Raw genomic sequence first — 26,766 nt, forward strand, 5'->3', positions numbered from 1 at the left:
GGTCCTGCGGGAAACCCATACTTCCAAGTTTCCATCCAAGAATCCTCTCTGCCCCAGCCTCCCGCTCTTTTCCTGGCTCGGAGTTATTATCGGGCCCATAGTCTCCAAGTTTGGAGCTCGGGACAAAGCAAAATGTTGAACTAGACACCGGAGCATTGCATTAAGTGCTGAGCTGCTGTCACGAATATTGATAGCCTTATGTTCTGTTCATTTAATTCTCAATTCAGATCTCTTTAGATGCCACTGGCAATCTCTAGCTGGTTTATGGAAGAGCCTTATATGAGACGTGAGTAAAATACACGTAAATAACTCTTACTGCATATAGAGCCATTCAATTTAACCAAATCTTACAGACCCATCAATAAAATCTCGTCCATTGCCCTAAAATTCAGAAAATCCTTTAAAAAGTGTCCTAACCGAATGGCCCCCCTACGTGGACCTAAATGTCTTTTTTCCCCCTTTGTTGCTCTGTAAATATTTACCTACTGATTTAATTAATTTTTTTCTGTTCCTTTAAGGTGTGAAAGGAATAGTGGGAGGAGTTTATAACAAACAGCCGATCCCCACCAAAGTTGAATTTCACTTCCCGTGAGGTAAATCAAGAAATGCGATTAGGCAGTTTTTGATTTCTCACACCCATTGGTTTCTTCAGTGGTGCTGCTGACTCGATGACAATTAGGCCGCGATTTTACTAACCTCGGCGGGTCCAGGGCAGGCGATGTCAGTGGCGGGTCCCGACCCTGCTGCTGGTTCCATCCCGCTCTGTGAAATGACTTTCCGTTGATTGGGCTTGTTAAGCCCGCCCAGCGCGTTTCCCGGGTCAATTAGAGGAAGCGGGTCTGGTGACATAATTTGATGACTCGTCATCAGCCGGTTTCCTTAAAGGGACCATGGTCATATTTATTTTGACATTTGTGCTGTCAGTGTTCTACAACATTGAGGTGCTGCAAACACTGACAATGACTGCACAGAGGCAGAGGGCTGCACCCAGGTTCTCCCATGACACTCTCCGTATGCATATGGAGGGAGTCAGAGCACACAGGGAGGTCCTCTTCCCTTCCCATGGGCAGAAGAGACCTTCCCAGGAGACCAACACAGCCTGGTTGCACATTGTACAGGAGGACACAAGCAGGGATGTCATTAGGAGGACCTGGCTGCAGTGGCGCAAACCTTTCAATGACCTCATTAGATCACAAAACGTTACTGCAAAGCCTCACTTACCTCATCCTGCTGTGCCTCTCATCACATCCCCAACACTCTGCCTTCCCTACCCTACTCCTGCACATCCTTACTCACACCAACTTACCTTGTACCTCCATCCATCCCTTTCTATCTACATTATCACATCCCCATCTTATTAGCCACCCCTCACACTCGCCCTCATCCTAGTGCAATCATACCAACTAACAACACATAAGGGTAGCCACTTGGGTGTTTTAACCAATGTTCATGTAAAGTTTCTGTTAATGTGGTGTCAAACATTGAAACCTTTATTTTCAACACTTTCCGTTCTTGGACAGATTTGTGTGCACCTTTGGAAGTGGCTTAGTGAGTTGCAGTGAATGGTGAGACATAATGGTACCCCGCAATGGTGGTGAGTGTGAAAGGAATGGCTTGGTCATTGTAGGGATGCTTTATGGTGTTGGTGTAGGGTGGTGTTAACCTAGCGCATCATGTGGCAACCAGGGTGTACAACATCAAGTGAAGTAAATCTGGCCATGGTGAGGCCACCCCTGGCTTCCCAGGCAGCATTGTGGTCAGGTGCTGATGCCCTCTGTCCTGTGCAGCATCGGGGTATTGCGGAGAAGGTTGGTGGTGTTGTTGGTGCTGCTGGTGTTACTGGTACTGCTGGTGTTGGGGCTGATTGTGGTCGGATACTGCGGATCAAGGTGAGACAGTATAAAGGGTACCCATGTTGATGGAATAGATGGCAGGTGAAGTAGAGATGACAAGCAAATCTGTCAATGGTGAGAGAGTTCTTCCAATGAGATGATACTGGATGGAGAGTGGAAAGTAGAAAGCCTGCAGAATCTGTGCTGGAAATGAACTGAGAAACAGCTTGATCCTGAGGAAAGTGAAGATCTGTCAGGTAGGAGCTTTTACTGTACATTTAAAGCTGTCAAGTAATCAGCTGGAGCAGGTTGACAGCCGTGGTTCCTGTGGCCATGAAGTTATAAAGTGAAAAGGCAAGTTAAAAAAGCCTGTTAAGCATCTGTCAACTAGATGCTAATGAGATTAATTGGGTCCCCCACTGCTGCCTGTCGGGTCTGCTCCGCGCTGACAGACCCGACATTGGGAAAGGCGCGTGGTGGCGGGTTGACAGTGGAATCCCGACCCGCTGTCAAAAAAAAAAACACTCTCCCACCCAACCCGCCACCGATCGCGCCCACTGACCCCCCCAGAAAATTCCGGCCTTAGTATCAAATTACGGACAGTTTTGTTCCAAGGACCTGTATTTCAAGTGATTAAAAAAGATATGCATAACAGGTCACACTTGAGGTCAATCTGCATCTCAAAAGAGAAACAACAATTAAGGGGAAAACCAAAACTGGGGACCATAAATATAAGAGAGTCATTAATAAATCCAATTCGGGAGAAACTTCTTTACCCAGAGAGTGGTTGAGGCGAATAGCATAGATGCATTTAAGGGTAAGCTAGATGAGCACATGAGGGAGAAGGAACAGATAGGGTTAGATGAAGTAGGGTGGGAGGAGGCTCATGTGGGGCATAAAACCCTGCCATAGACCAGTTGGGCTGAATGGCCTGTTTCTGTGCTGTTAATTCTATGTAACAAGTTAACATTTTAGGTTGAGACCCTTTGTCAGAACTGATGAAGTAAAGCAAGATTACCCCTTCGTTGTACTAAAAAAAACCAGAGGTAAAGAGCAATAGTACAGAAATGCTAACTACTATTTCAAAGTAATGGGTTTAATACAAAAGCAAAATACTGCGGATGCTGGAAATCTGAAATAAAAACAGGAAACTAGTTCTGACGAAGGGTCATCGACCTGAAACGTTAACTCTGTTTCTCTCTCCACAGATGCTGCCTGACCTGCTGATATTTCCAACATTTTCTGTTTTTATTAATGGACTCAATAGCCTGTGGGGAGGGGGGGAATAAACTGAGTGCTGGATGAAATATGAAGGCATCTCGGTCAGGTGGTAGAAAGGCATGAGACAGACAGAAGGGTGAATAAAATAGCTCCAAAATGGGCAAGAACATGGTGGAATGTGAATGGGAGAAACTGTCAAGCAAAATGAAGACGCGAGGTCTGAAGTTGCTGAATTCTGTGTTCAGACTAGGAGGACTGGTTCAGAGGAAGAAAATATTCTGAGCCATGTAGGACAGCAAGATCAGTGTGAGAATGAGAGGGGAAATTAAAGTAGTGAACCACAGAAAGGCTGGGATCATGCTTGCAAATAGAACAGCAAAGTGGACACCTGAACAACATTTGGTCTCCCCAAAATAGAATAGGCTGCAAACATGGATCTTTTTTCAAATGTGAGCAACAAATTGAGTTTACTAGTTGGAAGAAGTACACACAGTGTGTTTTTGGCTCCAGATAGTGTTGGAAGAAGAAAATGGAGAGGTGTTGCATCTGGTCAGCTGCATTGGGAAATACCTGAGAAAGAGGAGTCTGTAGTAAGAGTAATGGAAGAGTGAATGGAGGCAACAGTAACCTCCACCAATTAGAAAGCAGAGGTTAAGATGTGCTTGGCCTATGAATTGTATTGTAAATGTAGAAAGATGATCTGGTGGTTCAAGAGGCTAGTGCTCAACTTGCCTTCGATCTATTTTCTTTTCTTTCCAGTTTTGAAGAAGGGTTTCGACCCGAAACGTCAACTCAAATTTCTCTCCACGGATGTTGCCTGACCTGCTGAGTTTTTCCAGCATTTTCTGTTGTTACTCAAGCTGGGTCTGCCCTGACTCATTTCTCAGCTGAGAGTTAACCTCCAGGATTCCATCAGTTTGGACTGATTTTGAGCCTCAGTCCCAAAGGTTAGACATTGCTCCAATCACCATTTTCCCCTTTGCACCCACTCTCACACACACTTTTTAGATTTTGAGTCCTACCTTGAAGATATGACTTTCTTGAGGTGCATCAGATCTGAAAGTGTTCAACCAGAAAAGAAGTCTGTTTTTGCAATCCTGCAGCATCAGTCTGATGCTTTGTGCGAGAATCCCCTGCTGCACATCATCTTCCTCCAAGTGTCTCGAGCTTTATGTCATCCTTATTTTTCAAACTACTAAATATGTATTTTTACAACAGCGTGTCTTATTGAGAGAGAGGATCAGCCATGAACATATTGAATGGTGGAGCAGGCTCGAGGGCCGAATGGCCTACTCTTGCTCCTATTTATCTATGTTTCAGCTTCAAACTGCTTTCTTTTTGGTTGTTTTATCCCTGACTTTTGCAAATTTGTGTACTTTTCTACTATAAGAAAGAAAGGATTTGCATTTTGTGGCATCTTTTTGTGTCCTCGGGACATCCCAAAACACGTCACAGCCAAGGAATTGCGTATAAAGTGTAGTCACTGTAATGTTGGCAAATGCAGCAGACCCATTTGTACACGGCAGGATCCTACAAATAGCAATGAGATAAATGACCAGTTAATCTGTTTTTGGTGGTGGTGATTGCGAATCAGTGGTATCAAGGATACACTCTCCTCTTCAATTAGTGCCATGGTATCTATTGCATGCCATTGAACAGGCAGACAGGGCCTTAGTTTAATGTCTCATCTGAAAGATGGCACCTCTAACAATGCAGCATTCCCTTGGTACTGTACTGAAGTGTCAGCCTAGATTACAAACTTAAATCCTGAAGTAGGGCTTGTACCCATGACCTTCTGACTTGAGGCAAGGATGGTGCTACCACTGAACCAAACTGACACTTAAACTGCCAAAAACATAGGCCTCTGTGTGCGGTACACATCCTTGCCAAAATACCTGGCTCCCAAACAACTAGCTTTGTATTTGTATATTAGCTATACATGGATAGTGTGAAAAGATTTCCCAGGTTGGAGATATTCAAGAACATTCAAATCCTTTTCCAGTTTGAAATGGGTGTGGTTAATTTCTCTCGGCCAGAGATTAAGGGAAATGCAGTCCAATCCAATTACATATAACGCTTATGGACTTTATAAAAAAAATTTTAAAAAATCAAATCCCGATCCAGGCAAATGTGCCATGGTTTCTAACCTGGGCTCCTTTTCATGAAACACCTATACAGCTGCAAAGCTGTTAGCACAATTTATTTACTTGCAAAAATTCCATGAACATTCACTGAAGACTTTATAAAATTGAAAATGACAAGTTTGCTGCTCCCAAAATCCTGTGTGAACAATGGCCTTTGCCAGCATTAATCAGTCCAGTTGTGAGAGTTGTGTGAACAATGGCCTTTACTAGCATTAATCAGTCCAGTTGTGAGAGTTCTGTGCAGGTTCTCACCCGCCCAGCCTTGTAGGATGTGATCGGATTCCAGTGCAATTATTCTTTTCACTGCTGTTGCTTCCACAGAATGTTGCAGACTATTTGAATCAAAGATCAACCGTTGCATACCCTTTTAGAACAGTATTCAATTTTCACCTCCTGCAGGATCAGTCCTTTTGAACTGTGGAATAGATGTGTAAATGAATGTGAGTTTACTTGGTTTCTGCCTCAAAAATAATAAAAGAATATTTGACTACAGGTTAAATGAATTAGGCTTAGCAAATTATGGAGAATCACAGAACTGCTCATTTCAGATTCTCGGTATAAATCTAATTGAAATGAAACTCTGCATTGGTTATTTATTATTCTGGTACAGCCGTGCTGCTAAAGCCCTCCTTGAGATGCGCTGTAAATGTCACTGAAGCATGTACAGTCAATTCACCTTAAGTGAATGTTTGTTTCAGGGGAATCGTTACACAATACAAAATTATAACTATCTTCTGCATAAATTGGATTCAATCCTTCTAATGTAAATTGTGTGCTGTCTGCTCAAATTACACAGGTTCATTTGACTCTATTTGCTGCCCAAATTACATCCTTTCATATTGCATCCTTTTCATATCCATCGGAGAAGGTTGCTGTAATAATTATCATTAGGATTTCTTAGATTTTTTTTTTAATAACTGATTTAGAGTTTGGTTGTGATAAATACATAGCTAATCCCTATTATTTTGATCAAAGTATAGTACTCCGATGAATAACATTACAAGGCATTTCTAAGTTCAAGAATAATACAGAACTCCCATTTCATGTACAACCCTTCAGTTATTTGAACCCTTATAAGGACTATGTATAATACTGGCTCACTTTTCCAAAACACAGCAGGAGTCTAGAAATTCCTCTTGAAGATCTTTTGTGTCGGTTCTGTATTGTATTTTTTTGTTTATACTCAATATTTCATAATTGTGGTTCAGTTGCAGAATGGATACTTCCTTATATCCAATGTTTTCTGTAATTATCATGACTTTCATAACTAAGGGTAAACCTTCCCCTCAATCCAGTTACAGGAAACTCTTTGGTATCCGGCACCGACGGGACCGGCGTGTTGCCGGTTGATCAAAAATTCCAGATGACGGAGACAATTATCTACCAAGGCTATTTTTAACAAAGAAAAATAAAAAAATCAAGAAATGTGCAGTATACAGTAATTGGGTACTCCCCTACAGAATGTTGTGTTAAATGGATGGTGGAAGATGCTTGATTAAGTACAGTACTGCCAGTTGAGGGTACTCCATAACTCTTTAATTACTTAACAGTAAAACAAAACTTTTAAACTACTGTACAGTATACAGTATTGTAGTTGACTGTACACTTATTCCAAGTCAGCTGGGTCATCAAGAATATCCATGCCAGCTGGGTCATCAGGATCATGCACTTCAACAGATTCTTCAGGCACTTCCACTGCTTCAACTATTTTGGAAGCTTTCCTAAACATGTCCCAAATGTTTGCTTGCTTAGTGGACTCTTGCCTTTTTTGTAGAAAGGTGGAATGCAGAATATGGAGGTGCATAACTTCTTGGGCAGAGTAGCAAAGATGCCTTTCAGCAAATTTGAGGAATAAAGCAAATCCTTCTGCAGCTTTAGCCCAAGAAATCATCTTCTCTTCAGAAATCTCATCCTCTTCACTTTCCATCTCACTTTCCTTTTCTTTCTTTGGATTCAAAGCAGTCTCAATTATTTCATCATCACTTAGCATATGCACAACAGCAACTTCTCTATCTGCATCAACCCATTGCTCAATATCACTTTCACTGAGGTTACGTAGAGGGTTTGCTGGGCCTACATTTTTCACCATGCTAGCCATTTCCATTATTGTACTCCTCTTGGGATGAACATTGAGCCCATGAAATTCCTCCTCTGAAGAAGAACCTTCAGCAAACATTACAGAAGGCCACAATTTGCACCAGGCTTGTCTCAAAGTGTGACCTTTCACCAAGTTCCAGGAACATGCAGCATTAAAGATGGCATCTTTAAGATTATATTCCTTCTGAAGTGCGTGAATATTGTCATCTTGGCTTATCAGTTTACGTAGGAAGTCTTTCTTGTAATGACACTTGAGATTTTGGATAACGCCCTGGTCCCTGGGTTGTATGAGAAGTTACATTTGGTGGCAAATAAATGGTGAAAATATTTCCCGAAACCAACTCGGATTCATGCGGATGGGCTCTACAATTATTGAGCAATAAAATGCATTTGCTATCTTCAGGTTTCCCTATTTTACGGAAATGTTCCCTCACAGATGGAACAAAAATATGATGGAACCAATTCGAAAAGATTTCCTTATCCATCCAAGCATTTCTGAGCTTTGTACTCAACAGGTAAGTGCCTCACATTTTTAAATGCATGGGGATTTTTATACTTCACAATGACAAGAAGTTTAACCCGGTGTGATCCAACAGCGTTCGCATATGTTAGCACGGTTACACGATCTTTATTTTTCTTGTAACCTGAAGTATTAGCCTCACTAGCCCCAGCAAGCATTGATTCTGGCAAAAACCTCCAAAATAAACCAGTTTCATTGGCATTGTATATCTGTGCTGGCAACAAATCATGTTGCTGCACAATCCGATTGAAATAATCACAGTATTCTGCGGCGTCGTGATCAGCTGATTTCTTCTCCCTGGAAATATCGAGTCGTCATGTCCCGTGCCGTAACTTGAAGCACGTTCGCCATCCCTCGGAGAAAGCACACTTGTCAGTGAGCTCAATCTTTACGTAGAAATTCTTCGCTTTCTCGATTAGCATGGGTCCAGAAATTGGAACACCCTCTGAACGCTTAAGAGAAAACCACTCATGAAGCACGGTATTCAGCTCTTCCAGCTTAGGCTTACAAAGCGTACGCCATTTCTCTACACCCTTAGATGTCTTCGAGCTTGAATAAAACTTGAGCAGCTTATCCTTCTGTGATTTGATGTCATAGATTATTGACGAACCGATTTTGAATTCATTTATAATGTTGATACACTTCTCTCCCCTTTCTAGTTGTTGGCATATGTCGATTTTCTCTTTTAAAGTTAACACCACTCTCTTCCTCTTGCTTGGACCAACTTTTGGGATTTTCATAATGCAATGCAATGACTACCAGCAGCATGGGAGACACACCGTACCCCTGTAAAATGGCGGATCAGAAGAGACTACCGGCAGCGCGGGAGAGTCAGACTCCTGTTACAGGGGTATTGAGGTGTTCCGACAGCGCCAAGAAGCCGAGTAGTGGCAGTTTGGAGAACTACCCCCACTGACTAACTCAGCCACCGCGGGAGACTCGGACTCGGCAACATTTCCGGTTATTGAGGTGTTGTTTTCGGAGCGAGAATTTTGCCGGTTAATAGAGAACTCCAGATATTTAGGTGCCGTTTAAATGAGAGTTTCTTGTACTTGGAATTCTGATTTCAAAAGGGAAAAACCTGATGAAAGCAACTGCCCCATTTGTTTCTGACTTGAGACCCTGATTTGTAATGTATTCAATCAGCCAGTTGGTCACCATAATTAGGTTGATCACCGCCACCTCAATGAATCATCACCGCACGAGCCCCTGACCCACCTCCTTTATCTGTCTGCCTGTTGTTAGGTCTTCTGTTCAGGTTTTCCCATACATGGTTCCACCACCTGATCTTTGGCCTCCACATGGCCTTTTTCTATCTGAGATTTAACATTCTCGAATTTAAATTGTGTCTCCTAATTTTGAACCCTTTGTCAGTGTGAAAAAAACTTTGAACAAAACTGATTAATTCCTTACATAACTTTGAAAACTACAGAATATACCGTGTTTTTGTCGTGTCTTTTTAAGAGAAAAGGAAGTACACAGGCTACTCGTGAAGGTGGTAAAGTATTTGCCATCCAGCTAGATGCCCAAAAATTCTGCCATTGCCTGACATTGAACAGTACTGTTTGGAGAAAATACCAGCATGTTTGAACCAGGTTGCTAAATAGTTCAGCTCGGTCCATGTATTTTCTGTATCCTCTTTGCGTGACCGGAGAGCGGAATTAAAGCTAATCACGTGTTCACAAGTGCATTTAATCTGCCACTTTATATTTCACATGAACCTATTACCCAAAGCTCTGTCCTTCACAGTAAAAAAAAAAGTCTGCTTGTTGAAACTGGGAACAACTGGTGAGTCATAGAAACATAGAAGATAGGAGCAGGAGTAGGCCATTCGGCCCCTCGAGCCTGTTCCGCCATTTAATGAGATCATGGCTGATCATCCAAATTCAGTACCCTGTCTCTGCTTTCTCCCCATATCCCTTGATGCCTTAAGAAGTATATCTAACTCCTTCTTGAATATATTTAATGAATTGGCCTCCACTGCCTTGTGTGGTAGAGAATTCCACAGGTTCACCACACGTTCACCACGGTGGCATAGTGGTTAGCACTGTTGCCTCACAGCGCCAGGGACCAGTGGTTCAAATCCGGCCTCGGGTGACTGTCTGTGTGGAGTTTGCACATTCTCCCCGTGTTTGCGTGGGTTTCCTCCGGGTGCTCCGGTTTCCTCCCACAGTCCAAAGATGTGCGGGTTAGGTTGATTGGCCATGATAAAAATTGACCCTTAATGTTAGGGGGGATTAAATACGTGGGGTTACGGGGATAGGGCTTGGGTGGGATGGCTGTCGGTGTAGGGACCGGGTGCTAGGGTTTGGATGATCAGCCATGATCTCGTTGAATGGCGGAGCAGGCTCGAAGGGCCGAATGGCCTACTCCTGCTCCTATCTTCTATGTCTCTATGTTTCTATGTTTCTGGGTGAAGAAATTCCTCCTCATCTCAGTCCTAAATGGCTTACCCCTTATCCTTAGACTGTGACCCCTGGTTCTGGACTCCCCCGCCATCGGGAACATCCTTCCTGCATCTAGTCTGTCTAGTCCTGTTAGAATTTTATAAGCTTCAATGAGATTCCCTCTCATTCTTCTAAACTCTAGCGAATATAACCTAATCGATCCAATCTCTCCTCATACGTCATTCCTGCCATCCCAGGTATCAATCTGGTGAACCTTCGCTGCACTCTCTCCATGGCAAGAACATCCTTCCTCAGATAAGGCGACCAAAACTGCACACAATACTCCAGATGTGGTCTCACCAAGGCCCTGTACAACTGCAGCAAGACATCCTTGCTCCTGTACTCGAATCCTCTTGCTATGAAGGCCAACATACCATTTGCTTTCTTAACCGCCTGCTGCACTTGCATGCTTACCTTCAGTGACTGGTGCACAAGGACTCCCAGATCTCGTTGCACTTCCCCTTTTCCCAATCTATTGCCGTACAGATAATAATCTGTCTTCCTGTTTTTGCCACTGAAGTGGATAACCTCGCATTTATCCACATTTGGCAGAGGCATGGCAAATGCAGTATAATCACCCAACCTGTCCAAATCATACTGGAGTTTCTCTGCATCTTTCTCACAGCACACGCGCCCACCCAGCTTTGTGTCGTCTGCTATATATATATAATATATATAGCAATGTTCCAAGACAGTACCTTACCCCCAATCCCATGTGCTTTAACTTTGCATGCTATTCTCTTATGTGGGACCTTATCGAAAGTCTTCTGAAAGTCCAAATACACCACATCCACTGGTTCTCCCTTATATATTCTACCAGATACATCCTCAAAAAATTCCAGTAGATTAGTCGAGCATGATTTACCTTTTGTAAATCCATGTTGACTTTGTCTGGTCCTGTCACTGTTTTCCAAGTGCTCTGTTATTACATCTTTTATAATGGACTCTAGCATTTTCCCCACTACCGATGTCAGGCTTATAATTCCCCGTTTTCTCTCTACCACCTTTCTTAAATAGTGGGGTTACATTAGCTATCCTCCAATCCATGGGAACTGTTCCAGAGTCTATAGAATTTTGGAAGATGACCAGCAATGCATCTACTATTTCTAGGGCCACTTCCTTAAGTACCCTAGGATGTAGATTATCAGGCCCTGGGGATTTATCGGCCTTCAATCCCATCAATTTCCCTAACACCATTTCCCTACAAATACTGATTTCATTCAATTCCTCCCTCTCATTAGACCCTATATTCCCCGATATCTCTGGGAGGTTATTTGTGTTCTTTGTGAAGACAGAATCAAAGTATGTATTTAATTGGTCAGCCATTTCTTTGTTCCCCATTATAAATTACCCTGATTCTGATTGCAAGGGACCTACGCTTGACTTCACCAATCTTTTTCTCTTCACATATCTATAGAAGCTTTTACAGTCAGCTTTTATGTTCCCTGAAAGCTTACTCTCAATTTATTTCCCCCCTCTTAATTAATCCCTTTGTCCTCCTTTGCTGAATCCTAAACTGCTCCCAATCCTCAGGTTTGCTGCTTTTTCTGGCCAAATTATATGTTCTCTCCTTGGATCTTATACTATCCCTAATTTCCCTTGTTAGCCACGGTTGAGTCACCTTTTTTGTTTTATTTTTATGCCAAACAAGGCTGAACAAATTCTGTAGTTCATCCATGTGATCTTTAAATGTTTGTCATTGCCTATCCACCGTCAACCCTTTTAAGTAACATTCCCCAATCTATCCTAGCCAACTCGTGCCTCATACCATCGTAGTTTCCTTTATTTAAATTCAGGACCCTAGTCTCTGAGTCAACTACTTCACTCTCCATCTTAATGAAGAATTCGATCATATTATGATCGCTCCTCCCCAAGGGGCCTCGCACAACAAGATTGCTAATTAATCCTTTCTCATTACATAATACCCAGTCGAAGATGGCCTGATCTCTAGTTGGTTCCTCGACATATTGGTCCAGGAAACCATCCCGTTTCCACTCTAGGAATTCCTCCTCCACAGTATTGTTACTTATTTGGTTAGCCCAATCTATATGTAGATTAAAGTCACCCATGATAACTGCTGTGCCCTTATTGCACGCGTCTCTAATTTCCTGTTGAATGCCATCCCCAACCTCGGCATTACTGTTTGGGGGTCTGTATACAACTCCCACTAATGTTTTCTGCCCCTTGGTATTTCTCAGTTCTGCCATACAGATTCCACATCATCAGAGCTAATATCCTTCCTTACAATTATGTTAATCTCTTCTTTAACCAGCAATGCTACCCCACCTCCTTTTCCTTTTTCCTGTCCTTCTTGAATATTGAATACCCCTGGATGTTGAATTTCCAGCCTTGTTCACCCTGGAGCCATGTCTCCGTAATCCCAATTATACCATCCATTTACATCTATTTGCGCAGCTAATTCATCCACCTTATTATGAATACTCCTCGCATTAAGACACAAAGCCTTCAGGCTTGATTTTTTAACACTCTTAGTCCTTTTAGAATTATTATTTACTGTGGCCCTGTTTGATTTACACCCTTGATTTCTCTGCCTTCCACTTTTGCTTTTCTCCTTCCTGTCTTTTGTTTCTATCCTTGCTTCCCTTTCCTCTGTCTCCCCTGCACAGGTTCCCAACCCCCTTGCCATTTTAGTTTAAACCCTCCCCAACAGCACTAGCAAGCACTCCCCCTAGGACATTGGTTCCGGTCCCACCCAGGTGCAAACCGTCCAGTTTGTACTGGTCCCACTTCCCCCAGAACCAGTTCCAATGTCCCAGGAATTTGAATCCCTCCACCTTGCACCATTCCTCTAGCCACATATTCATCTGAAATATCCTTCTATTTCTACTCTGACTAGCATGTGGCACTGGTAGCAATCCTGAGATTACTACCTTTTGAGGTCCTATTTTTTTAATTTACCTCCTAACTCCCTATATTTAGGATTTCATCTTTTTTTTAACCTATATCATTGGTACCTATATGCACCACGACAACTGGCTGTTCACCCTCCCCCTTGTGGTAAACCACTGTCATACCTGTCTGTGTCTGTATGTGTATTCCACTAGGTACAGGTCTGGACATGCCTCGGCTGACTCCTCCCACTATTCCAGGTATATAAGTGACTACCTCCCAGTCCCTTAGTATTCTGGACGGGTCGACCACTCGAGACAAGACCTTCATTCTTTAGTTAATAAAAGCCTGATTGTTACTCGCTCAACTTCAGTCTTTTGAGTAATTGATGGCGCATCACCCCTCCAGAATGCCCTGCAGCCCCGAGACATCGTTGACCCTTGCACCAGGGAGGCAACATACCATCCTGGAGTCTCGTTTACGGCCGCAGAAACGCCTATCTATTCCCCTTACAATAGAATCCCCTTTCACTATAGCTCTCCCTCTCTTTTTCCTCCTGTCCTGTGCAGCAGGGCCACCCATGGTGCCAGGAAGTTGGCTACTGCTGCCTTCCCCTAATATGCCATCTCCCTCAACAATATCTGTTTGAAAGGGGGATGGCCACAGGGGACCCCTGCACTACCTGCCTGCGCCGCCTACTACTCTGCCTGGTGGTCATCCATTCCCTTCCTGCCTGTGCAGCCTTTACCTGCGGTGTGACCAACTCCCTAAACGTGCTATCCACGATGTCCTCGGCATCGCAAATGCTCCAGTATGTATCCATTCACCGCTCCAGCGCTGCATTGCGGTCTGTCAGTAGCTGCAGCTGGATACACTTCCCGCACACATGGTCGTCAGGAACACAGGAAGTGCCCTTGATTTCCCACATAGTCCAGGAGGAGCATGCCACAGGGCCGAGCTGTGCTGCCATGACTTACCCTTTAATTAATTCAAATTTAAATTAAATCAAATCAATACCACTAATTACGCTACAATTAAATGATATACTCAAGAGCCCTTGTTTACTAGCACTCCCCGCTACACAACAGAGACCCTAAAAACTATAAACCACAAAAATTAAGTTTGGAAAAAAGTGAGAAAGAGAGAAATACTCACCAACCAATCACTTACCTGCTTTCTGGTGATGTCACACTTCGATTACATTTTACTTCTCTCTGCTGCCACCAGTGAGTCTGGGCCACTCTCTCTCTCTCCTCTGTCTCTGTGCTCAGTCTCCACCCAGGGCCGTTATCGCTGCTGCTGCCAGTGAGTCAATAACTACCTGTTATTGTATGTCTTATGTAAAAATAGTACATGGCGTAGTCTATTTTCAGGTTTTACTTTTGGCCAAACATTCAACAAGTTTTACTACAACAACATGTTAATATGATGCCATTACATAATGAAATCTCTCTACGGTTCACAAGAGGGATCAGAAACCTGAGAGGAGTTGGGAGAAAAGTTAGAGGAGATGACCAAAGGCATGGTCAAAGAGATGAATTTTGAGGAAGAAAAGGGGGACCGATAGACGAAGAGGCAGAGCAAGGCCAGGAGATACCAGCTGGGAAAGAGGCGGAGTTCAGGTCTACAGTGGTAGCCAATATGTACGTGCAGCTGGACACACCAGTAGTTTTGAGCTATATGTACAAACTGTACTTGCAGGATGCCCTGCCCTGCCTCGCAAAGTTAATGACAACTGGACGACATTGTTTTTACTTTTTAAATGAATCAAAACCCAGGATCCAGGTGTGGCTTCCTGTTGCACTACTCTCTGGTGGCTGCAATGCCAATATTCCTCTGGAATACAACAATGAAGGAGTTTGAACTCCAGAATGTAATTCATTATGAGACAGACTAAACAATAGTATTATTACAATAGCAAAATACTGCGGATGCTGGAAATCTGAAATAACAACAGAAAATGCTGGAAATACTCAGCAGGCCAGGCAGCATCCGTGGAGAGAGAAACAGAGTTAACGTTTCAGGTCTGGGACCCTTCATCAGAACTGAAACATTAACTCTGTTTCTCTCTCCATGGATGCTGCCTGGCCTGCTGAGTATTTCCAGCATTTTCTGTTGTTATAATTGTACTATTACTATTAATTTTCCTTAAATTTCCCTCTTGTCTCAAGAATGAAGTTGCATAAGTGGCATGGAATATATGGGGGTAGAACAAATGAAGGACAGAGACAGGATGAGTTGCTAGTCCATGTGCTTGCTTTATTAGGCCAGAGCGAACTGAGCATGCTCATACTAAACCATGTGACAAACCATGTGATGATACATTACACTGCTTTCCCCCTTTAAAAAAAAATGTCGTATTCCCCTCCCAAATACAACAAAACTATGGTCCCACCTTTCCCAGCATTACACGTACCACATTACAAAAAATCCTGGCTTTTTTTCTTTTAAATGAACTGCAAATCCAGTTTAATTTAAAACAGGTTCACAGAGCCTTCCTGATCTCCTTACAGAAGGTTTTGGTGTTGAACCAGTTTCTGGGCTGTTTTGTTTTGGTTCCGAACTCAAAGATGATCCTGTTTCTATCTCTGACTTGTCTGAACCTATGGGCTGAATTTTGCCGGGGATTGGAGGCGGCTCCGCTGTCAAAATCACAAAGATTGACAGCGGGTCGGTATCCCGCTGTAAACCCGCCTCCTTGTCAGTTTCCCAAGTGTCTGGTCTGTCATCCCTGAACAGACCTGACACCAAGTGGCGGGTCAGCCAATTTAGATAGTTAAAAGCTTCTTAAAAGGTAGTTAAGAACCATTTTTCCCATGTACTTATCATTTTACCAGGTTTTCAACGAGGTTCCCGGAGAGCGGCTATCACGTCTGGCAAGTATGTCGGGTTCTCAATGACTGTGGATTGCTGTGAATAGGTGAAAGCTGCAAAAGTGGTATAAAACCTACCATTTCACAGCTGTTCACTTCCCAATTTTAGAAGCTGGAGCATTAATGATTTGGAACCCACTTTTGAGCTTTATGCAATTTTGAAGTGTTTGGAGTAATCTCTCTATCCACTGTCACCTTCTTGGAACAACCTATCTCAACATTGACATTACTTCTGTCATCTCAACCTCACCTGCCATCTATTCCACCAGCATCGGTGCCCTTGAAAAAAATCTCACCTTGGTCCTCAGAATCCCACCACGATCAGCCCCAACACCAGCATCACCGGGCACACCAGCAGCACCAACATCCACACCAACCTTTTCCGCAATCAACTGATGCTGCACTGGACACAGGGCATCATCACCCATGCACATTGCTGCCCCGGGACACCAGCGATGGCCGCACCATGTCCAGATTTGTTTCACTTAACACTGTACACCCTGGCTGCCACATGATGCACCAGGTTGGCACCACCCCATGCCAGTACCATAAAGCATCCCTACAATGTCCAAGCCATCCCTTTCTCACACTGCACCATTGGGGTGGGGGATGGAGTGGGGTGAGTTATGTCTCATCATTCACTGGAACTCACTAAGACACTTCCAAAGGCGCGCACAAATCTGTCCAAGAAGGCAAAGTGTTGAAAATAAAGATTTCAATGCTTGACAACACATTAACAGACGCTTTACATGAACATTGGCTAAAGCACACAAGTGCCTACACTTGTGTGTTAGTTTGAATGAGTGGACAAGGGTGAGTATGAGGGGTGGCTAGTGAGATGGGGAAGTGATAACATAAATAGAGAGGGATGAGTGGAGGTGTGAGGTAAGTTGGTGTGAGTAAGGATGTGCAGGAGTAGGGTAGGGAAGGCAGAGTGATGGGGATGTGATGAGTGGCACAGCAGGATGAGGCTGAGTGTGGCTTTTCAGTAATGTTTTGTGATCTATTGAGATCATTGAAAGGTTTGCGCCACTGCAGCCTGGTCCTCCCGACAACATCCCTGCTTGTGACCTCCTGTGTAATGTGCAACTAGGCTGTGTTGGCCTCCTGGGGCGGTCTCTTCCACCCATGGGAAGGGAAGAGGACCTCCCTGCATGCTGTGACTCCTTCCATAAGCATATGGAGGGAGTCATGGGAGAGCCTGGGTGCAGCCCTGCACCTTTGTGCAGTGCTCGTCAGTGTTTTCAGTACCTCAATGCTGTAGAACACTGACAGCACACCTGTCACAATGATTATGGACATGGCCCCTTTAAGGAAACCGGCTGATGACATGTCATTAGATCCGCTTCCTATTAATTGGCCGGGAACCTCACAGGGCAGGCTTAACAAGCCCAATCAATGGAATATCTTGTTGGCGGCCGGGATCGACACGCATGCAGGATCCCCACATGCCGCAGACGCCTCCCAACCCGGACCCACCGAGGTTGGAAAAATCCAGCCCTATATGTTTCAATTCAATCCACTTTGCTGATAAATGATTCAAGATCACCGTCCAATCCAGGCCAGTAAACAAAGCTTCTTGCAATTGATTTCATGCTGACGATCCCTGGATGTTCAGTCTGAAGTTCAGCCAGAATTCTATCTCTCAAAGAAGAAGGTACCACCACTCTGTTTCCCCACTTGATACAACCTTGCGCATAAGACAATTCAGTATGAGAGTTAGGGAATGGTTTCAATTCGGTGTCCATACACTGATCAGTCCATCCATTCAAGGTGTTTTTATACACTCTTTTCAGGACTGAGTCCTTTTCAGTCTCATCTGCAATCTCGGTTGCATTCACAGGAAAGTCTTTGTCAGCTGCACCTAGCGTCAAAATAGCACCTTCACGTAGCGTAGTGGTAATGTCACTGGGCTAGTAATCCAGAGGCCTGGACGAATGATCCAGGGACATGAGTTCAAATCCCACCACAGCAGCTGGGGAATTTAAATTCAGTTAATTAAATTAAAAATCTGGAATAAAAAGCTAGTATCAGTAATGGTGACCATGAAACTATCGGATTGTCGTAAAAATCCATCTGGTTCACTAATGTCCTTTAGGGAAAGAAATCTGCCATCTTTACCCGGTCTATATGTGACTCCAGACCCACAGCAATGTGGTTGACTCTTAACTGCCCTCTGAAAATCCACTCAGTTGTAACAAACCGCTACAAAACAAAATAATGAGAATGAAACCGGATGGACCACCCGGCATCGACCTCAGCACCGGCTACGGACACAGCAACAGCACACCCAACCCAGTCAGCCCTGCAAAGTCCTCCTCACCAACATCTGGGGACTTGTGCCAAAATTGGGAGAGCTGTCCCACAGACTAGTCAAGCAACAGCCTGACATAGTCATACTCACAGAATCATACCTTTCAGCCAATGTCCCAAACTCCTCCATCACCATCCCTGGGTATGTCCTGTCCCACCGACAGGACCGATCCACCAGGGGTGGTGGCGCAGTGGTATACAGTCAGGAAGGAGTGGCCATGGGAGCCCTCAACATTGACTCCGGACCCCATGAAGTCTCATGGCTTCAGGTCAAGCATGGGCAAGGAAACCTCCTGCTGATTACCACCTACCACCCTCCCTCAGCTGATGGATCAGTACTCCGCTATGTGAATACCACTTGGAAGAAGCACTGAGTGTAGCAAGGGCACAGAATATACTCTGGGTGGGGGACTTCAATGTCCATCACCAAGAGTGGCTCGGTAGTACCACTACTGACTGAGCTGGCCGAGTCCTGAAGGACATACCTGCCAGTCTGGGCCTGCGACAGGTGGTGAGAAAACCAACACGAGGGGAAAAACCTACTTGACCTCGTGTTGACCAATCTACCTGTCGTAGATGCATCTGTCCATGACAGCATTGGTAGCAGTGACCACCGCACAGTCATTGCGGAGACGAAGTCCCGTCTTCACACTGAGGACACTCTCCATCGTGTTGTGTGGCACTACCACTGTGCTAAATGGGATAGATTCAGGACAGATCTAGCAGCTCAAAACTGGGCATCCATGAGGCGCTGTGGGCCATCAGCAGCAGCAGATTGTATTCCATCACAATCTGTAACCTCATGGCCCGGCATATCCATCACTCTACCATTACCATCAAGCCAGGGGACCAACCCTGGTTCAATAAGGAGTGTAGAAGAGCATGCCAGGAGCAGCACCAGGCGTACCTAAAAATGAGGTGCCAACCTGGGGAAGCTGCAACACAGGACTACATGCATGCTAAACAGGGGAAGCAGCATGCTATAGACAGGGCTAAGCGATCCCACAATCAACGGATCAGATCAAAGCTCTGCAATCCTGCCACATCCAGTCGTGAATGGTGCTGGACCATTAAACAACTAACTGAAGGAGCAGGCTCCATGAATATCCCCATCCTCAATGATGGTGGAGCCCAGCATGTGAGTGCAAAAGACAAGGCTGAAACGTTTGCAACCATCTTCAGCCAGAAGGACCGAGTGGATAATCCATAACGGCCTCCTCCTGAGTTCCCCACCATCACAGAAGCCAGCCTTCAGCCAATTCAATTCACTCCACATGATAAAAAAAAATGGCTGAGCGCACTGGATATAGCAAAGGCTATGGGCCCTGACAAAATCCCAGCTATCGTGCTGAAGACTTGTGCTCCAGAACTAGCCACGCCTCTAGCCAAGCTGTTCCAGTACAGCTACAACACTGGCATCTATCCGACAATGTGGAAAACTGCCCAGGTATGTCCTGTCCACAAAAAGCAGGACAAATCCAACCCGGCCAATTACTGCCCCATCAGTCTACTCTCAATCATCAGCAAAGTGATGGAAGGTGTCATTGACAGTGTTATCAAGCGGCACTTACCAATAACCTGCTCACTGATGCCCAGTTTGGGTTCCGCTAAGACCACTCGGCTCCCAACCTCATTACAGCCTTGGTCCAAACATGGACAAAGGAGCTGAATTCCAGAGGTGAGGTGAGAGTGACTGCCCTTGACATCAAGGCAGCATTTGACCAAGTGTGGTATGAAGGAGCCCTAGTAAAACTGAAGTCAATGGGAATCGGGGGGGGGGGGGAACTCGCTACTGGCTGGACTCGTACTCGTGATAGTGCAGTCCGCTGCCGTGCTGATACACATCAATATATTGCTCGTTGATCAAAAATTTTGTACAGAAGTCTTTCTCATGACTGCAAGTGTTGCCGCGAGTGGCATAGATTCTGTAGATGCCTAGTTCTTCAACATCAGGTGTGTTCACTTCAATATTGTGAACCCCTCCCTTTTGTTGTTGCTGCTTTGCATTGCCACTAGAATGGTTCTTTCTTCCTGCTTTCGATCTATCTGTTGAAATATGGCCTTGCTTCTAGCAGTGAAAACACTTCACATTTCTGTACTGGCAGGACTGTGGTGAATGATTTCCATTGCAGAGATTACAATTCAGTGAACTACTCTCACCTACATTCTTTTAACTTGGGGTCTCAGCTTTAGATTTGGTGGTGGCTTTTTGACTGTAAACCTCGGCTGCACTAGTCACTTGAGTTGGACGGAGCTCCCTTGCATTCTTAGATGCCACCTCCATAGATAGGACAATTTTGCATGTTATGTCAAACGTTGTGTTCGGAGTGTTCAGTAACTTGGACTATGTGTGCTCATCCACCAGTCCCCACACACTTATCTCTCACTTAAAACACACGATCCAAAAATGTGCTGAAGCTACAATGCAAAGACAGGTTCTTAAGAGCTACAATGTACACATTGTTGATGGTGTTACTTTGTTTTTGGTTTCTGGTACCAAACTTATAGCTCTCTGCTATTTCTAATGGCTTTGGGTCAAAATGGTCCTCGAGTTTCTCGACAATATTTTCAAACGACACATCCTTCGCTTTCCCTGGTGCGAGTAGGTTTGTCAGCATTCTGTAGACATCTGGCCCAACCTCCGTTAGAAAAATTGCTTTCCTCCTTTCATGAATTACTTTATTTTGAGTTTGAACATTCTCATCTGCACCTTTGGTCTCAATAATGTTATTGGCCTTTTTAAAAAAAAAAAAAAAAAAAAACTCCATCCGCTCAATGTAAGAACTGAATGGTTTGTGAGCTTGGTCATACATGCCAAGGCTTCCGATGAATACCGTAGGCCTGGCCAAGATTGTCCCTATTCTGTCGAACAGTGACTCAGCACGCTAGCTGTGCACCTGTGAGAATTAATGCTGCTGCTGCTGTGTATACATACACGCGAAGGTGAAGCACAGATAATTCTGCATCAGCATTAATGGTAAAACTTCGCAAAAATTCAGTTTAGGTGTCACAAATTCACCTTAAGCTTGTCCACTCGAAGGTTGAACGTTGTATCCTTCCATGATCCCTAAAAAAGGCTTTGGGATCCCATCCTTGTTGCTAAAATGTAATATATGTGGGTAGAACAAATGAAGGACAGAGACAGGATGAGTTACTAGTCCATGTGCTTGCTTCATTAGGCCAGAGTGAACTAAGCATGCTCATACTAAACCATGTGATAATACATTACAAGGCACATGAGGCTGACTTCACAATTCTAGGCTGAAGAACTCTGAGAAGGTCTTGACTACTAAAAACCAGAGCTGTGTGGTGACTGTTTGCAAACCAGAGTGATCAGGACAAAGCAGCCTGCGTGATTGGCACCCCATCCACCACCTTAAACATTCACTCCCTCCACCACCAGCGTACCGTGGCTGCAGTGTGTACCATCTACAAGATGCACTGCAGCAACTTGCCAAGGCTTCTTCGGCAGCACCTCCCAAACCCACAGCCTCTTTCACCTAGAAGGACAAGGGCAGCAGGCGCATGGGAACACCACCACCTCCAAGTTCCCCTCCAAGTCTCGCACCATCCTGACTTGGAAATATATCGCCGTTCCTTCATCGTCACTGGGTCAAAATCCTGGAGCTCCCTCCCTAACAGCACTGTAGGAGTACCTTCACCTCACGGACTGCAGCGGTTCAAGAAGGCAGTTCACCACCACCTTCTTGAGGGCAACTAGGGATGGGCAATAAATGCTGGCTATGCCAGCGATGCCCACATCCCCACTGCTGTCAACTTGCTCAGCCAATGTACACATTCTGATGTAATCATGTACTGGCATTGCAACCAGCTTAAAATAACTGAGTATCAATAACAGTTTGCTTTGAGGCACTTAATCTTTTGCTGACTTCAGAGGAAAAGGACAGAGCCCGTGATTCCTACAATAGTTGTCCGTTCATACATTTAGGGGCCTTCAGATGTTGTCTGCGGAAGATCCTGACATTAAGGTGACATCTTACTTTTCCTTTTGCCGATGTTGTGATCTTTGAATCTTGGTTCTCCAATGTTGGGAGATTCTATTCCCACCCCTTTGTCTAAATATTGGGACTGATCCTCCTCCGACATGATGATGACGTCTGTGTGCCACAACATAGTTGGTGGATGCCAAAAGATCTTTGATATAGATGGGAATATCTTTGTGCATCAGCTGAAGAGATTTTTTTTAAAGCATTAGACATTGAAATCTCTGCTTTCAACTTGGACTAATGGGATGACATTCTCTCTCCCTCCTGGCTGCGTGCTATCGTGCAATTAATTTGGGCCGTCTCAACCTGTAAGGGGTCGTTTTAACGAGCTTATGGTGTGCTAGATCGGTTTTGATTTCGCACTGCTCGTGAGCGGTTCCGAAGCGCTCCCCCCTCACCGGTTCTAGACACTGGGCTTATTGCCAGACAACCTTGATGTGTGGCCCAACTTGTGACTCGGAAGACAAATGGATCAGATGAGACAAGGTGAGTTTTAAATCAGAAATATCTTTATTTTCAAGGAGAATAAACACAGAGAATGCAAGAATCAATTTAGACAAAAACCATTAGCACGTCTCCCAATGGGAACTAAAATTTAACACACAAGGAATAACTTTGACTATCTTAAATCATACAACAATTCTTAATCAGCGGTATACTAAAACGGGGGTGGGAAAAGCGCACGGACACATCGAGGGATAAATCACACTCCTGAATTACAAAACCCTTAATGTTACAAACCCTCCCGTTGCTAAAATATACCTCAACTATGTCAGTTAGGTAGAGTTGGGCCTTTATGCTCACCAGAATTTTAAAACCCTCCTGGACCTTGGTACTCCTTGTTACGTCCAGGATCTCCAATCTTCCTTATGGGACTGGCTCCTGGACCCGCTCTCCTGCACAAACTTGGAAGTCCTCCGAACTCCTCGAGCCGTCTACTCTTCCGCATGGTCTTCGAACTCCTGATGGTATCTGGACTTGGACTTCACTGCTTCTGGTGAATCTTGTGGATCTATCTGAGTCTGGCTGAATCTCTCTCCTGCACAATCTTGAAAGTCCTCCGAACTCCTCGAACCGTCTCCTCTCCACTCGGCCTTCGAACTCCTGATGGTCTTGGATCTGGACTGAACTTCTGAATCTGCTCTCCTGCACAATCTTGTGGGTCCTCCTCGCTCTGTCCTTGACCTCGTGTCTGTGTGAATCTGTGATGGAGCTGTCTGAATCTCACTGAATGAATGTCTTGCTGTCGATTTTCCCTCAACAGTTATACTGTTTCCTTGCCCTTATCTCGGCGCCAAATCAGGGGTTTTCTTTTGTCAAGGTAATGGGCAGGCTGCTTTGACAAAAGCAAGTACTTTATTTTAATGTCTTGTAAATGAAACTGATGGGATCTGTCCTGTGTCCCTCTGAGTTTGGTACAGATAATGTTTTTTTTTCTGTGCTCAGCAATTTCAGAGATGGGTTTGCGTTTTGCTAGCAATTAGCACACCTCCAGGTGCAAATACTTTTGTTTACGAGTTCGTTACAGCTGTAACCATATCATATCAATAGCAGTAAGTTCTGGAATCTTCTAATCGGTGATGACTCAGGCTGCTGGAAGATACTGCTGGTGTGTCCTTTTGAACTGAGCCATGAGAACTGCCAACTCCATCTTGTGTTCTCACAATGTGGCCATTTCAGGGGTTTTACCAATCTAGACTGTATTTTCTGGATTTTGCAAATCCTACAAACCTATTTCCTTATGCATGTGGTTCCACATCACAAATGTGTCCACAATTTGGTACTCCTATTCAGAGGGACCATAAACCTGTGGGAACTGGAAACTATTTATATTGATGCAGTCGGGGCGAAGACACGTGGATGAGGGACGACGTTCTCTGTGCGTTATGTGCAATGATTCTGTCCCACAGAGCTCGAGGAGGAAATCTCCCCCGCCCCCCCCCCCCTCCCCACCATTGTTGGGAGCATCGGGAAGGAATTTGACTCCAACTGGCTGTACTGAGCCGGTCCAGCGAGTGTTTGATGCTGAAGCTGCAGGAGAAAAGTGGGAAAAGAGTTATATTCCCAGCACTGTGATGAGGAACAATATAGTACCAAAAATATAAATTTAGACAGACATATTTCTAGCAAAAGCCTGTTGTTTTATGGTTGCCATATTGAGAAGAATACACCCATGTACAAGTCCCCTGGCTTGTTTTGCAGTTGCTGTTTTATTAAAAAAAATCCATTACATGCTTCTGGTGTAAGTACACAATGACATTTGCAGTTCATTTCTGTAGTGGTAACAGGGTTACAGTATGCTGCATGTTCAATATTTTGTACCCTCTTTTCACCAGTACTTTATCTCCTTGATTTTGTTCCCTTTCATTCATTCATTCATTCATTCATTCTCTAATGCGAAGTACTTTTCCTGGTTTGTATTAATGTTGTCCAGGCTTTACTCTCGGAGATGATTTCCCTTCATCATACCTGAAAATGTATTTGGTGTCTGTGCTTTTGGGTTTGCTCCTTTGGGAACTTCGAACCACTCGAATTGTGTCAGCCAAGATCAAATGTAATTGGTTATGTTAGTGGACCAGTAATCCAGAGGCCTGAATTAACAGTCTAGAGAATGAGAGTTCTTACCTCACCATGACAGTTTGAGAATTTGAATTCACTTTTAAAACATTTGGAAATAATGAGCAATAAATGCCAGGTGTCTAGTAAAGCCCACATCCCCAAAATGTATTTTTTTTTAAAAAGCTAAGATCAAAAACATTGTGGCTTTGTCTCCGTGCCAGAGTTTGAACTCTCTGTCTAAGCTGACACGCCAATGCATTACTGAGGAGTGCCGCTTTGTTGGAGGTGCTGTCCTTTGGATGAGGTGTTAAACTGAGATCCTATCTGTGTGGTTCAGGGGGACAGTGAAGTACTTTGATCAGTTTTGATGTGATGAGCCACTATCTAAATGCAAATATTATTATCCTTAAGAACATAAGAAATAGGAGCAGGAATAGGCCAATCGTCCCCTCGAGCCTGCTCCGCCATTCAATAAGATCATGGCTGATCTGATCCTAACCGCCAATCTACTATCACAGAACCATCTCCTGAATCTAACAGAATTAGACACACGAAATAAGAGCAGGATCAGGCTACACGGCCCCTGGGCCCGCTCTGCTACCCACAGGGCCATGTCCGATCCGAACCTAGACTCGTGTCCAAATTCCTGCCCGCTCCCCGTAACCCTTAATTCCCTTTACTTCTAGGAAACTGTCTATTTCTGTTTTAAATTTATGTAATGATGTAGCTTCTACAGCTTTTTGGGGCAGCATATTCCATGGACCTACCACCCTCTGAGTGAAGTAGTTCCTCCTCATCTCAGTTTTGAAAGAGCAGCCCCTTATTCTAAGACTATGCCCCCTAGTTCTAGTTTCACCCATCATCGGGAACATCCTCCCCGCATCCATCCGATCCAACCCCTTCACAATCTTATATGTTTCAATAAGATCGCCTCTCATTCTTCTGAACTCCAATGAGTAGAGTCCCAATCTACTCAACCTCTCCTCATATGTCCATCCCCTCATCCCCGGGATTAACCGAGTGAACCTTCTTTGTACTGACTCGAGAGCAAGTATGTCTTTTCTTAAGTATGGACACCAAAACTGTATGCAGTATTCCAGGTGCGGTCTCACCAATACCTTGTACAACTGCAGCAATACCTCCCTGTTTTTATATTCTATCCCCCTAGCAATGAAAGCCAACATTCCATTGGCCTTCTTAATCACTTGCTGCACCTGCATACTAACCTTTTGAGTTTCGTGCACCAGGACCCCCAGATCCCTTTGTACTTCAGTACTTTCCAGTTTCTTGCCATTAAGATAATAACTTGCTCTACGATTTTTCCTGCCAAAGTGCATAACCTCACACTTTCCAGTATTGTATTCCATCTGCCAAATCTCTGCCCACTTACTTAGCCTGTCTATGTCCCCTTGCAGGTTTTTTTGTCCTCCTCACTCACTACTTTCCCTCCCATCTTAGTATCATCTGCAAACTTTGATATGTTACACTCGGTCCCCTCCTCCAAATCGTTAATATAGATTGTAAAGAGTTGGGGACCCAGCACTGACCCCTGCGGAACACCACTAGTTACTGATTGCCAGTCTGAGAATGAACCATTTATCCCAACTCTCTGCCTTCTGTTAGATAGCCAATCCTCTATCCATGCCAGAATATTACCCCCAATCCCGTGATTTTTTATCTTAAGCAATAATCTTCTGGCCGTTATTGTGGAATTTTATATTCTCAGAACAAGCTGCTACATGGGTGTGTCTCTGGGTTTGTTGTAGAAGCTGAAGTGGTGATCTGAGCAAAATGAATGTCGAACATTTGGGGCTGAAAATTCTGGGGTCCCCGCTCTGCTGCCAGAGACGTAGTGGGGGGGGATTTCCGCTCGCCACTGTGCCCTTGAGTTGATCCTCTCCCA

At 44.3% G+C, this 26,766-nt stretch overlaps 2 protein-coding genes across 3 annotated transcripts in view; one reads left to right on the plus strand and one right to left on the minus strand.

Annotated features, from left to right (window-relative positions):
• LOC147103202 (hippocalcin-like protein 1) overlaps positions 1 to 26,766 on the plus strand; it is a 207,291-nt gene that overhangs the window by 55,416 nt on the left and 125,109 nt on the right. The gene's annotated exons all lie outside the window — the stretch shown is intronic.
• LOC147103203 (keratinocyte-associated protein 3-like) overlaps positions 22,792 to 26,766 on the minus strand; it is a 213,278-nt gene continuing 209,303 nt past the window's right edge. The window contains exon 7 of one of the 2 annotated variants that reach the window (XM_085962607.1): positions 22,792 to 24,335. In XM_085962607.1, coding sequence (XP_085818733.1) covers positions 24,091 to 24,335 — 245 coding nt within the window. In that variant the 3' untranslated portion in view covers positions 22,792 to 24,090. The remainder of the gene's footprint in view (positions 24,336 to 26,766) is intronic. The other variant, XM_085962617.1, reaches the window with a different exon arrangement.

Source organism: Somniosus microcephalus, chromosome 20 (assembly GCF_052327205.1).
Source record: "Somniosus microcephalus isolate GS21.2 chromosome 20, FLI_Smic_1.0, whole genome shotgun sequence".
Taxonomy (NCBI): domain Eukaryota; kingdom Metazoa; phylum Chordata; class Chondrichthyes; order Squaliformes; family Somniosidae; genus Somniosus; species Somniosus microcephalus.